General features: G+C 44.4%; 3 protein-coding genes across 3 annotated transcripts in view; all 3 read right to left on the bottom strand.

Moving 5' to 3' along the window:
- The window catches only part of LOC126556283 (histone H1-like), a 591,209-nt gene that overhangs the window by 352,561 nt on the left and 219,819 nt on the right, over nucleotides 1–18,829 (bottom strand). The gene's annotated exons all lie outside the window — the stretch shown is intronic.
- The window catches only part of LOC126556243 (39S ribosomal protein L2, mitochondrial), a 471,612-nt gene that overhangs the window by 257,693 nt on the left and 195,090 nt on the right, over nucleotides 1–18,829 (bottom strand). The gene's annotated exons all lie outside the window — the stretch shown is intronic.
- Nucleotides 3,135–7,404, bottom strand: LOC126556057 (knirps-related protein-like). The gene is made up of 2 exons (XM_050211251.1): nucleotides 7,327–7,404; nucleotides 3,135–4,658 (listed from the first exon to the last, which is right to left on the bottom strand). The coding sequence occupies exons 1-2, from the start codon at nucleotides 7,402–7,404 to the stop codon at nucleotides 3,135–3,137; spliced, it is 1,602 nt and encodes a 533-aa protein (XP_050067208.1).

The following is an 18,829-nucleotide window of genomic DNA, read 5'->3' as shown; positions in this document are numbered from 1 at the left end:
ACCGTCCTCCCGTAGTGAGGACTTGACTATCCAACTACGCAGTCCAGTTATCCATTACGATGGTCGGCGTGACCTTAGAGGTCGTTAAGCCAGTTAAGTCCAGTTGTAAGTATCTAGACAAGGTTATTAAACAATAATTAAAAGCTGTTTAATATTTCGGAAAATATAAAAAAAATGTTGGAGTTCAAATGAATTGTTAACACATTTTAAAGTCATATTAAATTACTTTACAAAACATAAAAGTATTGTCGTCTTAAAATCACGAAAAACTTTTTTTCCCATCAACAATATCCGCTCGGCAACGTACATACGACAGTAAACTCGAATGTGCCTGCTGAATCATTGGAAAGTGTTTCATGACTTCCTTCGATAATGAAAATGGGTGAAATTAAACCACTAATGAGTACGATGCGCCCGGGTACCTTACGGTCGAGATAAATACTATTTTATTGTACACGGCGGAAGGAAATGTTGGCACTGACATCATCTTTCTTACAATCTTCTGGTATTCAGAGTCGCCGCCGGGTCATCAAATGTCGCAAAGTGCGTGAGAATCACCTTCCCTGTGCGGTGTTACAACCAAAACCACACCGTGTAGATTACTGCTCCAAAAGCAGAGCCTGATATCGTGTGACCTATGCCACCCAGCCCGGTAACGGTCGTTTCCCTTTATTAGCGTTGGCAGTTTCTCTAACAGTTCGAACGATCGTTCAGCACGGTGTACGGTGTATAGCGAGCAAATGTGTATGAAAACATTCGTTTGGATGTTTTCCTGGGCAGTTTGGTGTGTCTTTCTTTTGCGATGTTCTCTAGCTGGTAGCGCCTGGTAGTGAGCGATTAGAATGAAGGATGAAACACGAATGGCAGGTTGCTACCAAATGATCAAATAAGATCTAGCGTAGAATAAGGAAAAATGACAATTTTTCTTTTTGGTCTTGCTAATGTTTTAACATTTTTCATGCTCATTTATTTTTCTGTTAAATATTATTAGTACCAAGTAGTTTAAGAGGAACAAACTGAAATTTAATCGATGATTTAAAAAATTTATAACAGAATAATTACAATGACAATTGGTGACGAGGTGACAATCTGGACGAAGTGGATCATTGCGACGTAAAACTTGCTGCCATATTTCGGATGATTTTAAACTAACAAAATAGATTTTAAATGTTTCATTTAATTTTGAATTTATTTAATACAAGTGTTATTTTTTCTAATTATATGCACAACAGCTTGTCATTTTAAAATACATATTTTAAAGAAAGCTTAGTTGTATAAATGTAAAATTAAATTACCACAACACGGACTTGATTGCATGCTTTAAAAGATAACATTTCTTTATTCTACTACGCACGTTTTATGCACAGATGCATATTATTCCATTACGGTGAGCAGTTTCGATGTGACTTAAACTTAAATAAACAGTAACACACCACATTCTGTCGCAATGCCTGAAGTGGTGGCATTCGTAATATTATCATAAATAGGATCAACTAGTTCCTTCATTCCTTCACAGCTGTCCGCAAGAGTCTGAACAGCACAATAAATTAGGTTAGGCCGCATTCGTTTCCAAGTGGAAATGTGCATATTTTGCTGTGAAAATGGAATGCTTTGTGAAGAAGATTAGATTTTTACCCAAAAATTGTAGCAATCCATTGGCAATGGAGAGGATTCTATTGCACTGAATCGTATACCACTGCTGATAAAGCTAATGTTGTGACAGAAAGAGGCATCGAGTGTCAAACTGCAAATCATCACTGACTCATTCGATGCAATGCCCACAAGCAATTCACACGATTCATTCGAACCGAAGTGAAGCTTACAGGCTGTTTTTTTGTTATTAGAAGGAGTTCCTTCCAGAATACAGCAAGCGAAAGCTAGACGCAGAGAGATGGTAACGATATATGTGTATTATCCCGGACGCTTGCAACCAGCAAAGCGCGTCCGTGGAGCGAAAGAGGAATCCTGCGAGACGGAATGAAAAATGATGATGATATTGAAAGAAAAGCGCACGTTAATTTGTATGCTTTTAATCGACACTCGGCTCCCAGCACGTACACATTGTCGGGTGGTGGAGAAATACTGACGCCCGATGCGTTCCAATGTCTCAAACCTGTTTGAGTAGCACCAGAAGCCCTTTTTTTTTGTCTGGAGCGATTGTGGCACAGGAATTCCGGTAGCAGCTTTGGCGTTAAATATCCGTATACTCTCGATTTTACGGGCTTGATTATAAACATTACGTTCCAATAGTTACCGGCGGTAGTAGCGGCTGTGGCGCCTTTAATTTAAATAGCGTACAGCGTTTTGCCAAGTCCCGGCAGCGCTACGGAATGGAACGGGTAGACGGACTTTTGTATGTACAGGTGAGTTCTAGAGGACGAATGATGGTAGAAGCAAGTGTCCATTCAAGATGTTTACTGTCCTCAAATCGTATGAAAATTAATACTGACCACAGTTTCCTTGCCAACACAGCGACTATAGTAATCTATAAGTGTTGCGTTCTGTACTGGCACATTGATAATATGTATCGCTGATTCACTTCCATATATTGTGTGTCCGTAACATCTGCGAATGGCTCTCTCCGGGCTAGTTAAGATCTTACAACCAAATATCCTGACAATGAAGACATTCTGATTTTCCTAACTAATGCCGGTGTCTACTGTCATGGGGTTCTCCCTTTGTGCACTTTAACTGCAAACTGATTTCGTCCACACTTTACTAGGCTCTTATCTACTGATATTGATCTGCTGCAATAACTAAACTGTAAAATATTTACAATAACCACGAACACGAACATCTTTATCGAAACTTTGTCGATCTTTGGTAATTACTGCCGCCCAATGCGCTGCAGCTTAAGTTGATATTCAGTATACGATGTTTTTTTTTATTTTTGCTAAACAATTGCTATTTTACTTGTACTATACAAACTGTAATGCTAGGCAACTGGCTACTTTCTACATCGACGGGAGTGGAAGTTGTATTCGTAAACGTTTCAAAGAAAGAAAAAAAAAACAGATATAATCAATCAATACTTCATTTCACTTCGCTACACTCGATAGTTCTACACAAACATTGCACCACAAACTCCGTCCAAACGTCGCGTAGGAGCGGTGCTTCCTCATACTTTGGCGGCCCTAAACCTTGGTGGTAAGGTCCAATGGTGTGGTACCTTGTAGTTTCATTCGCTTCACCTCACGATCGTACTCGGTTTCCTCTGGTTCGAGCTCCGACTCGCTACCACTCCCACCGTGAAGAACGTGGCGTTGACGATGTTGCTGGTGGTGCTGCTGAAGATGCTGATGATGATGGTGGTGATGCTGGTAATGATGTTGCAAGTGCCGCGGAGACTCAGACCGTATCGGAGATGCCCGGTGGTTGTGTTGTGCCGGTAACGATGGCGACAGGGACGACGGACGTGGCGAGTGGCGAAGAGCGGCGCCTTGATGGTGATTTTGGTTGTTGCTGAGACTGTTGTTGTTGTTGTTGGTGGCAGAAGCATTTTTGGCAACAGCGGCAGCTGACGTGGCTGCGACGGTACATTTGTACTTGTCCATGCCGGAAGGTGGTCGGCTATCGCCATTAGCTTCATCGTCCGATCCATTCGATTCTGCACCGGACAGCGAAGATCTGCGCTCATCCGCCGATGTGCAACTGCTACCCGTTTTCATGCTCAAATCGATGGGATTGTCTTGTTGATTGTGGTGATGGCTTGAAGGAGTTTGTGATTGCCGAACTATCGGGGTCGGCTGCGTAACGGACACGACAGGAGATCGCGGGGGAGTCATTGTTGCGGGCATTACTTCTTCCGGTTCGGGATCATCCTTATCGCTTCCCGTCGTGCCATTGCTTGGACAGCGCTGCGATTCAAGCACCTGATCGAGAATGTATCGCTTGGAGAAGGAGTCGGGCGATTTACCGTTATCGCGGACGGGCACGGAGGCAGGATGCATGCTCTGATCGGTGTTATGATTTGGCGTAAAGCGGCTGTTGTTGTTGGCCAGAGGAGAGCTTGGAAGCGTAAGGTGCGTGTCCGCTGGCTTCAACAGACCGGCCTGAGGATGAGAGTATAGGGCCGGATGGAAACCCGGAAACATAAGGTGCGACGAGGGCAAGAAGCCGGGCGGAGGCATGAGTGGTAGCCCTCCGAACGGAAGCGGAAGGAAGAGATCCTTGTTGATCGGCGAGTCGTGAAGCTTGCCCTGCCGTAGCAACGCATTTCTCCGATCATTGATCTCGTTGGAACTGTCAGAGTTGTGGCTGTCCGGCGAGCTGACGGATGGTGATGCTGACGGATGTTTGCTGTACTCTTCCAGCCCGAGTAGCATCAGCTCCTCCTTGGTGCATGGAGGGCGCGGATACATCCCGTGCGGATAACCTCCATGAAACATTCCCGGATGGATGCCTACTGGTTGCGAGGGTTTCTGGTGGTTTCCTTGCTGCTGAGCGGCCTGCTGCTGCTCCTGCAGCAAACAGTGAATCTTGAACCAGTTCGATCGACGCCCGTATCGTGAACCACTCTTCGACATTCCTACCATAAGGCATTTGCGCAATCGGCACGCCTTGCAGGCGGTTCGGTTCTTCTTGTTGATGATGCATTCGCCGTTGTTTTTACACTCCGAGATCGAGGACAGATTGTTGTACGATCGGCCGAAAAATGACTGTAATTAAAGAGAGGAAAGAAAGAGCATAAATAGAAAGACGCGTTAGCGATATCATAAACTATTCATGTGATTTGGAATTTCAGAAACCGGGTTCATTTTTTTACTTTCGTAGACATTCGTCAACGAAACTTCACTCTCCCATGACCGGCATGATGCAAAGAGAAGACATTCGGTGGAATTTGGTACCGAATGATTAACAGCTCTACGCATTCCACATTTTCACAACCACCTACAAGTATCTAGCGGGGGCAGCGTAACACTTACGATTTCGACACATCAAGTTTCTTGAAAAGTTTCACTGGAAAATTTCAATTTACACCTCCTAGTAGCCATAACAAATTTGGCTTGATACTAAGCAATTCCAACATACAAAAAGAATGATTTTTATAAGGCCCTTCTTTGTTCGTGGTTTTTGATAAAATTTTTATTTTGGAAAAAACGTGACGTCAACCTTGGCATAAATGCTTCTTGCAAGATGCAGTACCGTCGTAAATAGTACACCAATTGAAACTAACCTTGAAAAATACGCACGCAAACACACATCAAATAACAGAGAAAATGTGTCGCAACAATAATCGCCATAGAGCAAATTGTAACAAAACGTTCGAAGCACATGAACTTATGCTACTATAATCAGTTGTTTATCCGCTAGCACGTATGTGGTCGAGTGGTCGAGTCATCTCGAACGATCATTTACTTGCATCGGCCAAGTCTTGTGGAAAATAAGCACTTTGATGATTGTTTTGTGTTCGATTGCTTAATGAAAATTGCAAACAATCTGAGAGACATGCGCTACCGAAACGGCGCACACGCAAGATACTGCTCGCGCGTACCTTTAGGGCCAACAATGCTGTGTCATCATGCCCTTGCAAACAGAAAACGATGTATCGAAATTTATCTGGTTGACATCGTACCGTGTATACCGTGTGCTTTAGCGCTTGTAGTAGGGTTGGTGTTCAAGTCAAATGCTCGGTGGTAGGGGTTCTAAAAATGCCACCAGATGTATTGAAATATTCAAGTAGTGATTCGTAATTTTCCATCAATATGAAGAAGCAAGTCTTTTTAGTAAACTTGAAAGAAACACTAGAATATCGGACGATTAATAAGTGTTATTTATGCTGGATCTAAAACTCCACATGCAAGTCGTCTTCCTTATCTACTGCGTATTTGTTCACGTCCACGACACTACGTTTAACAGACGAATGAACTCCTATAACTCTAAATATCTATAAACTAACTGACCTGACAGTCAACACGAATGCATGCTTTATATTGATCACTGGTAGGATGCCCATGCTTTGAATGTGGAGCAAGCAGCGTTATTAGTAATATCCAACCAGTCACGGTACCACAGCTACAGTGACGATGAATATTTCGAATGTAATTAGATCCCGGAGCGTGAACGGCGTTAAACAATTCGATTGCATTCACCCTGTGTGCGCGTGTGTGCATTAAAAGTGATTGATCTAAGGTGCCGAAGAAGTAATACGTGAGCGTAGATCATTGTGTGGGAATCACACAGCAGGTACACTACTCCGGTTACCACGGGAAGTTTGATTGCTTTTTCAAACCTGACTCCCATCAAACGATGATGGCTATTGCTTAATTCAGGCTACGATTGATTTGTCATTGGTAATTTAATTTAAAAAGAAAAATAGAGATCAACCTTTCGCATTCGCCCTCATCGCAGCAGAGGCGGCAATGAAGACTTCGTTACTATCGTTAGCGCAAAAGCACCGAGCAGGTTTGCGTTCTTTAAGCGATCTTTAAGAAATCGCTGCAAGCTTTGCAAAGCTCTGAAATTGATGAAATAGCCCACATCACCGCGGTCCTAGGTACGCGATTGAGGTCCGTTCATCTGGTTTGACCTTTAACGTAGGACTTATGCAATCTGCATTGATCCTAACCAACACGGAGTAGCTGCTATTGTTTTGAATATTCTGCATTGCAGATTTTTCTTTTCGTTTTTTAACTAACAGTTTCTAAAATTTATTGTACAAACGTAAAGTACGTTGAGAGCATCACATGTGTAGGTCCCTATTCTTCATAACTTCTTAATAACCGTTTATACTAGTTTGTCACATCGGTAGGGCCTAATGCGATCCATGTTAGGTGCGAACTGTTGAAGGTTACGTTTACTTGTGGGAGCGGTCTGAACGTGCCATAAAACCATACTAACAGAACAAATGTGTAGCGTTTGTAGTTGATGAGCGATTTGCAAAAACTTTTCCGATCTCCAACGCGGATGGGAGCTAGCTTCTCTGTAAGTTGGGAGACAGACGTGATGTGGGCGTCGCATGGGATGAGCGTCTGGGTTGTGATATTTGTAGATCATAGCCATTGAGAAACCAGTTGTCACTCAACGCCCCGCGGAGCAGTGCTGATTCATCAGCCCTTTTTGAAACCGATGGCAATCCCACAAAACCAAGATACCACTTGGTGGATGGTTTTGCATTTGCGTGCTCCGAATCTGTACAGAAACGGCTTGACGATCCTTTGGTGCTGAGATCGTAAGGTACAGTAGAACAAAGCTGCACGTAGACTAAAGTCGGGAAGCGGTGTTCTTCCGGCAACAGTGGTTTTGTGTGGTAGTGCTCCGCAAGAACTACACTGCTAGAGGCTGCTGTTCCCACCATTATACTAACAAACATGAACAGATTCTTACCTTGCAACCTTCGCAAGTGAAGGCACCGAAATGAAAACCGGCTGCAGGTTCGCCACAAACTTTGCACTGCTGATTCATCTGGAAGAAAAGGAAGAGACAGATATTTAGCAATTATTATTTAGAACGATTTTTTCGGAGGTAAATCATCAAACGAATATAAAAAAAAGCACACACAGTTACAAAGACTGTCCATTTTTTTGTTGTTAAATTCGTTCGCAAAGCGATCTTAAACGATCCAACATGTCTTTCGGAAAATGAAAACAGGCAACCGAGAATCGTCAGTTTATATGGAATAACTTAAAACCACAAACAACGGGTAGTAGATACATTTTGTTGGGATTTTCTCGTTCACAGAGCTGTGAAAATAAAATCAACATTGTTGCACTGCTTACACGTCTGCAGTTTGTTTGGCATATTATCCTATGATTTACTGTTTACGAGTTCAAAATTGTGTGCTGCTTCCATTTTTGCATGGTCCACAAAGATTGGAATCGTTTAAGCGCTAACGACAGCACGTTGTACTGTACCTGGAAATGCGATGTGTGGTAAAGACAGTGCGCATGGGCAGATAGGGTGAACTTAATTGCCTTGGACAGCAAGTTGTTGCAAATATAATACGGAAACTTAATTTCTCCCCATACGAGGAAGCAGGTTATTAAACTCAGAACTTGTTTTCTTTTGTTCTCCTCTGTCAAACAGTTGCTGAGTTCCGAAATGTGGACTAAACGCTTCAGTTAAATGCTTTGTAATATTGTTTAAGAGAAGAAGACAAAAAGCAACTAAACTAACTCAGGCTGATATTCTTGGATGTTTGGATCATCGGAGGCTTATTTGCAATGTGCGCGAAAACGCAAACGGAACGGTTGGAAGGATGATCTCTTCAGAAATGAGTACCCTTACATCCGAAGCAACAGATACTTGAGTTTTACGGCTTTTAACCTTGCGTTGTGACCTGTTCGACCGGTCGAACTTCCATCGTAGGATGGCAGAATTGAGCGTTGGCCCAAGAGATGTCGCATATCCATCGAACTTACGATGCTAAACCATTAGGCAACATCTGCACTAAAGGATTGTGAAAAACGAGTATCAAGATTGATTTGTTTATTTTGGTTGCCCAGATGCTCAAACACTTAAGCAATATTAAAAAAAAAATCGTATGTTAGTCACGTGAAGTTGCTATCTTTCTTTTAAAGTTTGTTCAGGATACACGGAGCAATTCTTTCTAGTAAACATGAGATTTTACAGACTGTCATAATTGTGCAGAAAGCTGTTTACTACAACACCGATGTTCAACTATCGCGAAAAAGTTCTCGTTATCAAGAAAGTTCAGCGTTTGGGATCTATCCCTTAATTAGTCAGCCAAGATTAGCAAGACAGGTGTGATATTTCGCCCTCTTATCGCATCCCATCATCACATCGACCAGAAATCGGCTAACGTTCAGACCATAGCTTTATTGCACTGCAAGAATCTCACCGAGACATGCCAAAAATCCTGAATTCAAATGAGATTCGATGAGCTTTATTGCTGCCATGGTATATTACCATAATGCATTTAAATTTTATGCCACTTATCCCCGGCCCCGCCAAATCCGAGCGACCGACCGAGTAAGCATCCGTACGGAAACGGCTGTGGAAAGCGGTACTGTGGAATGGTCGTCCCCGGTCGGTGCTGCTATTTATCATAAACGGAACACACCTTCCTACAGTACGGCAATCGTCAATCGCACCCCACTTTTGTGGGGCCTTTCAATTCCGATTATCCTTTCCTTGCATCGCAACACTGCTCAGCATCTTCCTTCTGGTCAGGCGTGATAAACTGCTTGTGGGAAAAGTCATAAACCGTGCTAAAATAATTCATTTTCGTGCATCGCTTGCGGAGTATCGCGCTAGTGTGGAGCACGGGACGAGTTGTGGTGGGTCGCGTATCGTCGACGCCGCTTGGCGTTCTCGCGGATTTCAAAGTGTTAGCAGTGGAATAAATTTATATCACGATCACTGCATTGTACGCCGAGCTCGAGTGGGGTTGTTTTTGCCTTGATTTCTAGAGGAAGGTCCAGTGCAATGATGCATGAGCCTAGGATGAGTTGGCTGCAAAAGACCTGTTGCTGGCTTTGCCAAATTCTTTCCGAAAACAAAAACCACAACCAAAAAACAAAAAAAAACCCCCAGAGGGTATTTTTGTATTGGCTATCAGAATAAAAGCCTCAATAACGAGCTGAATGTTAAATCAAGACGCGAAAGCACTATCTCTAACGAAGCAGACGGGGGTTATATGATAAGTCGTTTCGGTTACTTGCTCGGTCGGTCATTAATGTGCACAGTTTTGTCAGAATGTGGTTTTAATTGCCCCTTTTACGACCGCTCGCTACGACCGTGGTGGTGTTGGGAAGCGGCAAGATAAAACCGCACGGTTTGGGAGTAAAATTTGTCGATGTATTTTATGATGCATTTTGAGGTGAGCGAACTTCGGTTCCAGGCGGTGCAGTTGTGTGCACAGGACCGCTGCATGACAGAATTCAAATGGTACATCAAATTTGCGTCCGCTCACGTTGGCGAGCATCTCTCCTCCAGCTTCAGCTCAAGGTTGGGTCGGCGATTTTGGAAGCAAACTGTACCACTGTAGCTGTTGTCCTCTAGCGTTCGTTTGGCAGCCGAGCCGTCGACGGCAGCGTTGACGAAACGTTGGCTTGCACCCTTTTCGGATACGCAACTGTACAACTGTGTTCTGTTTCGTATTCCGCCAACGTTTGCGCGCCGGATTTGAATATTCGCGCAATCGATCGAGGCCGCGCGAGTGTGGCAGTTCGGCCGCTACGCTCTATTTCAGATAGCTCTCGTGTTCGGGTACGGGCACGTGCTTCAACGCTGCCGGTGGGCATTCAGTTGAGGCGAGAGTCGCCAACGTTGCGCTGTCCATTACAAGAATCGGGCAGACGTGCAAGAATTTTTTTTTGCTCGTCTCATTTTCAGGGGAGTTGAAGGTGGAGTGGGATCTAGTTGTACCATCCTCTCAATTTATAGAAATACAAGCGAGTGCAAACAATCTGGTGGCTCAATTCTTTGATCCTAAATCTTTGATTCTACGATGCGCAAAGACTGGGAAGGTAAGGGCGCGTCTATTTGGATGTTCGGAAGAAGTTGCACCGGGCTAGACTGGTGAATGTCGGACAGGCAAAACAATGCCGATTTCACGCGTACTGTATACGTGTAGGAGTGAATAAGATTGACATAATTCGAACACTAACGAGACAAGTTACTACTCGCCTCACTCCCTTTCGAAGTCAGCCTGACCTACCTCAAGACATCCCGTGCATTATTCGGTGTGCGGAGGCGTACAAACCAAAGAGCGAGAGTGCATGGAGGCAGATCGTTTGTCTTGCGGGTGAACAATGTAGCAAGCCGGCCAGCAACAATCTACGGATGAGTGTGGCAAGCAGCCAGAGAGTGCTAGAAAAGCGCGCAAAAGCATTAAGCTTCGCGCAGTGGCGATTTTAACCGTAACGCAAGCAGAATGAAAGAATAAAGCAAAAGTGAGGAAAACTTTGCAACGGAACTAACCAATTTGAACTGTATCAAGGTTGAAATGGTTTTATAAGCGCTCCAGTTGAGTTGAAAGTGAAAAGTCAGAACGAGCGAAACGGACAGCAAAACGTGTAAAAACCGGAGCAATGGTGGGGAAGTAAGCAATGTAAACAAAACCGGTGCGGCATTTTTGCAACACGAAAATCAGAAATTTGGAGGGTAGCAACATGCAAGTTATGCCGGGTTTATCGCTGCGGGACCAAAAATCGCTGGGTGTAAAATCGTTAAGTAAAATGGCGTCCCTTAATCCAACACAATCGAAGGTTTATAAAGTTGACGAAAACAATGCCACAGTTAGTTTACTGTCGGCAGCTGTTATAATGCAGAAAAACACGATTGAAAAAATGCCTACAAATTGCAATGACACATCATAAAAAGCCCCTCCGGGAAAAGCGACTTGGTTAGATCTAATTGTGATATCTAATTCAACTTCTCTAAGGTTCAACGCAAAATATGACAAATTGTTCGTTGCGATCATTTTTTACCTCCCAGGGCTGTCATTACTGTGAGACTCCCGAGAGACTGGTACGTGTTTGCCATTATACAACCATGATTGATCCGATTCCGATTAGCCGGAGCAGATGATGCATCGATCGAGTCGGGTTTGCACGATTGGGGTGAGCTACAAACGTGATCCGGTAAGATCGATCCATTTGTCATCGGTGTTAAACAACGGCTTGTTAGAGAAGAGCAGGGCGTGCAACACACGCTGACGGAGGAAGTCAACGCGAAAGGGAATCGCCAATATTTAGTACGAAGTTTGGATACCTATTTTTTCCTTCGAAAAGTCTTAAATCTAGTCGCCTGATGATGCATGATGCAGCGAATTCTTTCGCATAGCCCAAAACCCATTGCTCCCATTTCGTACAGCGCACAGGGAAAGGATCGGAATGCAATAACGATCGTCACCGTGTCGTTTGTGGACCGTTGCTTCGTATTCATCGTCTACTAAACGATGACAGCTGCAGGATATAAAATGCTTTCACAAAAGCTCGGACGACGTGTTGCAGTTAATTGTCGTTTTTTTGCATTCCTGTGTTCTCTACCCTTTTAATAACTTGTGAATAATTTACGTTTTTACGAGCAGCAAGTCCTGAATATTCACCCAATAAACGCAACACAGCAAAAGGACAAATAAACACGAAGACCCGAAAACAAAAAAAAACATACACACACGAACAGAACACGACGCCATGCATCCATTTAGCCATCCATCCATCCATCCATCCATCCGGAAGAACAGTGTTGCAGTTCGAGACTGGTGGTGTTCGGCATCAGCATACAGCTCTCAGTGAGATCATCATAATCCCATCATCGCCGCAAGAGTGGAGCGCGGGAGGAAGTGCAGTTTTATAGCCCGCGTGGTGGCATCCATCCGTGCGGTGTGGAGTTTGATTTATTTGAGCCAGTTCCGTTTCGTTACGAGCTTGCAGCCACCAGCAGTTCACCCCTCGGAGTGAGGTGAGGTAGCACAGGGTTGGGAGTGGAAGCAGCAAGTAAAAAAGGGCAATGCAGCACCAGGAACTGGGCGGCGATGTGTTTGGCTGTCTGCCCTCTAAATATCCGTACACATTTACGCAAAAGGTTGCAACAGGGTCGTCGATCCAGCGTGCACCAACTTGGCGGTGATGCAAACCCGCGATGACTAGTGGAGAGTCAATCGACTTTTGCACATCCAGCCGTGGTCGCGGATCGCCCCCGCGACCGCGGCGCTACAGAAATCCTTCACACTAATACCTGCCGAAGCTGCACTGACACATGCTTATGGCATTAAACAACGAACCAAAAGTCTACCAAGATGCAGCAAAGTACGGCTGGTGTGGATCGATGTTCGTTTGGATGATGCTTCTGTAATACGGCTGCGAGTAGTGCATCTCTGCTAGTGTTGGTAATAGTACGTACGAAGGTACGGTTAGCGTTAGCGGGTGAATCACAAGATCTAATCTCACACCCTTGTGACTTCTTTTCGTGAGAAACTATCTGCGCTAGAAATCGTGTTTATTTCTTCATTACCGTATTATTATTCCCACTGAACTGATCTCTTTTCCTATTCGTTTGATTCGTATCCGGCTGCGGTACGCTCTTCCAGTTCGGCTAGTACTACTGGAAACGATCGGGTCGGGATGCTTCGCCGAATCGACCAAGCGTCCGAGGTGTATGGGGAGCAGCCCCACTGGCAGTCATGTAGATGCCATTAGAACACAGGTATGCGGTCATCTTGTCTCGTTTTCGACTCCGACACACATACACACGCGGGCAATCAGCGGTAAAGGACCGGCACCGGTGAAACGGGCGAAGATCGTACTCTAAACGATCCACACCCGGTATCTACGCTGGGACCTGGGACCTGGTCATGGTTGTGATAGTTTAATTTTCCATTTCGTGCTCACGGCGCAAATTAATAGTGCATTCATGTTCGTGCTATTCTACTTTGCAGTCGTTCGTACTTACTTAGGGCGTCTCTGGGAGACATGGGAGACCATCCGACCATTCTACGTGCATCGAGGTGATAAGCCCAGTGGAGGATATGGCACAAATCCCCAATCCCAGTGACCGGCTGTCAGCACTTTATCGCGATAAGGTCAATCCGTTACCGGAGTAGCTTGTGTTTTGGGGGGGTATCTGGCAGAAGCTGGCAGTACAGCGAAAACGGACAGCGACAACGACGGTTGTCGTTGAACGCAAAGTGAGAACGTTCTACTGGTTTGTTTCCACCCCCCTCTAGTTCTCTCTACTACGTTTTTCCGTTCCCATTCAGTTGTATTGTTTAACCTCGTTCGTCGTATGACCTTCCGGTCGAAAGGTGTCCATTAGTGTCGCAGCGTGTCGCTCCTCCGGTAGGAACAATAGCGAGTGACTTTTCAATGATTTTTCTCATATCAACTAATCTAGATGAAGCGGGAAGTTATCGCATTGTTGCGACGCTGTCTGATGACACGTTGACAGCGCTGCTCTGCGAGATGCTTCATCGGATGCCTCAGGGAAGCTGAACACATCCGGTAGTGAAGGTTTCGTTTGCTGCTGATCGTAACGATATTCTACGCTCGTCGCCGTTCGACGTCGTTCCGTCGAACGTAAATCATTAGCTGATGGGGAATACACCGTACAAAAGCATGCTCTGGATGTGCTTTTTAACCGATATCTGTATACAAACGTGATCCATAAAAGTTCGTTGATAGGCATCGATGTGTTGTGTTTTGCAATTGACAAAAATCTATTCCTACAATTGAATGTCTAATACAACGCGTGTTCATCGATCACAAGAAGCACAACACACTTAGTAGCTAAGACAATGCACGGCACGGAACGTGCAAATATAATCGATATTTGCGCAATAATAACAATGCCCGGAGTACCACTGTACTCCATCACTATCCTTACTCATGGTACCCAGCCAAGAGAATTGTGAAACGAGCTCAGCTTGGTACAAAAGTAGTGTAATTCGTTACGCTTGGTTTACGTTAAAAGTGAACTATAAAGCTTGCGCCGAAGCTCATCGTCTAAAATGAGGGTTAAAACGTGGCACTCGTAGAGATCAGAGCAGTGCAAGAAATAAATCTAAAGCAAAATAAGCAGGTGTGTCACCTGCTGGCATCGATAGAGTCCTATTGACCCAACAAAATCGGTTCGAAGGCAACGGCACCCATCCGTTAGTATGCAACTAGATCGCTCCGATCACCGATCTCGGCGAATACACGAGCTGCTGCAGCATCACCTCGATGTGGAACGGGCGTGAAGCGTTTCGGAGACGGTTGTCTCCACGGTCTTGTGCCACGGCGAAGCCTAACAATGGGCACAATCGAGAATAGGAAGTAAACAAATGGTTGATATTTGTACATTAAGTCTATTAATTATGCAATTAACCTGCTATTGTTGAATGTAAATCAAAGCGAAGAAAGACTAAAACGAAAGTGAAACGGCGAAGCTTGGCTACCCGTGCCACTCCCTTGCTGCAAGCGATGTGTAACCCGTTGACTCCCGGGATCGCGTGAGGTCGCCTTTTAGCTGGGTGTGTACGCGGAACTGAGACTCACTAATCGCGTGCGAGCGGAGGGCTCATCAATCGAAGCTTAATTAAATAATTGAACTAATTTTAGCACATGATCTTCACGCTCCAATCAGGTTGAATTCATGGCAGTGTCGAATCACCTCTATTCATCATCAAACGATGGGCTGACGAGATCGGCAGGCCTTATGTGTGGCGAACCGCGGACGCCAGGACGCTGAATGTTAGGATATCCAAATTCCGTTCGCTCGCAAAACAGGGACCAATTTTCGCTAGATTGTGTATCATTCAATGCGAGAGAGGGGAGAAAGCTAATCTAGTTCATTTTGTATCTGACACAAAAGCTAATTTGATTGATCGTACTACAATGTACTATAACGGCAGAATGCTTGGGCGCACCGTAAGGGTGAATCATACCTTCATGCGCAGCTTCTAGATCAATGCCGGAATCAAGCTAGATGAAGCTGCGCACAGTCGGCTCCAGTGCAACAGGCTCCCGCTTTGCCTGTAATCACGCCACAAACACTAGAAGTGGATAGAAAAAGGAAGGTCGCACTTGTCGCTCTGAAATGCAATTAACGAAGACGTTTGCATCTCAGCGATCGCCGGCATGTCGGTTACAGCGTGTTAGAAATAGCCGAATGCAACTATTTACCTTTCCATTCTTGCTGACGCTGTTCTAATCTAAATAAATTGAAAACGTAATAATGGATTTCAAACAAAGAAGACCCTTTAGTCCTCGTGTGCTCTGTGTTCTGCTGGTAAACAAATAAAAAAAAAAAGGTGCAAACAATACTTCCTCTCGCTTAGCTAAAGGTTCTCATTGACAGTACTAGATGTTAAAAGCATCCTATTCAAGTGCCGCCAGCCGTACCCGTGCCATACCGTTACCTCGGTCAGTAATGTTTGTGAAGTATCTTCTAATGCATGCTACCGATACCGCGCTATTCTCTTGGTGGTGGCCATGTTCCATTGTGTAAAAAATCGAATGTTGGAAATCTATAAATGCTACACTTCAACCCCTTCGGAAGGGCCGTCTAGTGAGACCGCTAATTAATCAAACGATATCTGTTGTTACGCCTACGTGGCCTCGCGTAAGATGGGACTGTGCTCCGTCACATTGTACAAATGTATACCAACACACCTGCACCATCAAATAGACATGTGGTGGAATGAATACAGCTACAAAATGCATTGCTTTTGCGGTATACAAAATCTCAAAAAAAAATTCAAATCTCGATCACAACAAACCAAAAAGAAACAATTTTAATAGTTGAACTTCACTTTTTAGAGATCTGGAAATAAAACGTTCTCACCACAAGCTTACATGGAGCTCAAAGTATTGGAGAAAGTAAGCGGAAAAGCAACAGGTTATTCGTGATTTACCTGGTTTAATTTTCCCACCCTTTCCCCGCAGTTGTATGCCCACTGTAACAGGCGGTCATGATTTCGCTTACTCCGTGTCCTCTTTGGCCTAGCGTTTCATTCGGTTTGTACCGATCGTACTGGAAATTTATGCAGCTCATCGCTTTTCAGCGACATTTCAACTATTGCCACTGGTTGATCTTAACAGAGTTTAAACCTTGGCATGGAGTGGGATGACTTGTGAATTCTAGGGATATTTGTTGCTAATTTAATTTCTTTATAGCAGTTTCATTATCATACGTATAATTACACGTGTATGTAAAAAATAACACAAAATAACTCCATGTACCACGTTCAATTGCACACAAACATTCCGCCTAAACAAATGTACCCAGACTAGTGCACAACAATCTTCAAAGTTGCCCGTTTTTCCTTCAATGTCTCCGGCAGTGTAGCAATGGGCAAAACGTTCACCGACAAAGTAGGAGAGCGCACGGTTAAATTATAGCTTTCGGAACGAATCAGCGAGGAACTGAGCGACATAGCATTGCGAAGCACTGGAAGGATGAACCATTTTCTAGTGGCATAATGAGCGCATAAGTCATTTTCCATTGCGTGTGCGACAGCCGTCGCCGCCGCCGCCGCCGCCGCCGCCGCCGCCGCCGCCGCCGCCGCCGTCGGAGTCGTTCAAGGCGTAGCTGAAGATGATCTTTGCGGTTTCATGTAATTGAAAATTGCGCACCTACAGCAGAAATCGTTGTTGTCATCAGTTGATGTTCACGGTAGTTGTCGCGATACGTCCCTCAACGCCTGTGAAGGAAAAGGGATTTCAACACCCGTTTTGGCCGAGCATTTCGAATAGGATGGGCGAGCGGAACGGATGGTAGCTGCAAAACAGGTGCGGTTTTTTTTCTGGGGGAGGGGGTAACCTTTGTACCAGCGCACCGCAAATAAACTATGATTTACAAGTAATTGAAAAATGAAACGACAAAATTGTTTGCACAACCGGTGGCAAATCGTTGGGCCGCTTCACTTAGACGAAAGTTGCGCTGCTAGTCCACCGATCGGTAACGCAAATGGACGCTCGGAGTAAATAATTGTATTTGAAGGTTTTCGCTGTATGCGTCGTGAAAGTACCGGATCGTTCCGAATCGCCCAAATGTTGACCGCTAGTTGGAACCATATTTTTGGCAATAGGCTACAAACCGGCACAGTATCGGAGTTTACCAACAATGCTGTACTTACTAAGACGTACCTACTAGCAGCATCCAGATAATGATGTAATTTGTTGCAATTGTAACGAAAAGAAGTGTCCAATAATATATCCGAAAAGAATTAATTTTCAATCCGCTTCGGCCTAGTCGTGTTGGCCACGCGGTGAAGGAGCGGCGAGAAACGTAACTAACGGGCAATTAAATGTTTCTCCCGTCAGCAGTCAGCAGTACGGTTCGAATGTTTCAATCATCCGAACGACCTTGATCGAGTGTTATGCATGAAGTGTGCCATTTTTAAAGAGCTCCGAGCGCGCGCTCCTTCGAAGTGACGAATATGTTTGGGTTCAATCACATGGCGGCATAAACTTTTTCCCAAGCGGAATGCGTCTTTGATTGTTTCGGATGAAGACATTTACGTTTCGACAAGTGCTGTTGATGAAACAACCACTACAAGGCATCTAGCGTCTTCAGCTAGTGCTTGCCGTTTCTTGTTAAGTGTACAGCATTTCGATTGTACCTATAGCAATGCATACATTTGACAGCTGACGAAAATCTTCTGCTACTGAAGCGTCTCTCAGCTGATGCTCTGAAGCACAAAAGGAATCATTTATTGGTGGGCCAAATGGCACGATAGTTCAAGTACAAATATTTAGCTCCAGAAGAACTATTCTACGTATGGTGTGAGGTTTCTCGCTTCACTGCTCGTTGAAGTCATTGGTGTTAAAGTTGAAGTCACAAAACAAGATACATCAGCACCTTGGCTCAAAATATTTGCTTCATCCGTTCGGGGATAATGTAGAACACTAGCAATCATTCATCACAGCGATGAACTTGTACTGTTTCTTTCTCTTTTTACTCATCACTCCGTGTCTCATCTTCACTGATGGGAGCGTGATCGATTCTGTTCCCTTACGGCGCATGGGACCCGTCCGGTTAGGACGACAAAAACGTAAAATGCGTAGGAAATGAAATTGTTTTCAAATTGGTAACACGAAATCAAACTACATTTTAACGTTTCTGTAACGTTTTTGGACAGCCAACAAGTGCTGGGAAGAAATCATGGTGAAGTTCTCAAAATAACGGAGCACCCATAGTTGGACATTAGGGACACTTTGACTTCGTACGGAAAGCAGAAATGGTGACGCGTCGAATACCACAAACAAAAAAAATAGGGAAAAAGAACAACAAATCTACAACCTGAACAATAAGCCTTGGGAACCAAGATTGAATGTGCTTGTTTGGTGGGCGGACAGCTTCGTCTGTGTAGTGCGCATCGGGGGAAAACATGATAATTACAACGAAAACTATTAAATCGTTACTTCTCTTACCAGAAGGT

Source organism: Anopheles maculipalpis, chromosome 2RL, assembly GCF_943734695.1.
Source record: "Anopheles maculipalpis chromosome 2RL, idAnoMacuDA_375_x, whole genome shotgun sequence".
NCBI classification, from domain to species: domain Eukaryota; kingdom Metazoa; phylum Arthropoda; class Insecta; order Diptera; family Culicidae; genus Anopheles; species Anopheles maculipalpis.
This window is presented reverse-complemented; position numbering and strand designations above follow the sequence as displayed.

Excerpts from the sequence above, each read along its gene's own strand:
- LOC126556057 (XM_050211251.1), bottom strand. The coding sequence starts at position 7,404 with ATGAATCAGCAGTGCAAAGTTTGTGGCGAACCTGCAGCCGGTTTTCAT. Across the intron at positions 4,659-7,326 it reads TCACTTGCGAAGGTTGCAAG|TCATTTTTCGGCCGATCGTA; the intron begins GTAAGAATCTGT and ends CTTTAATTACAG.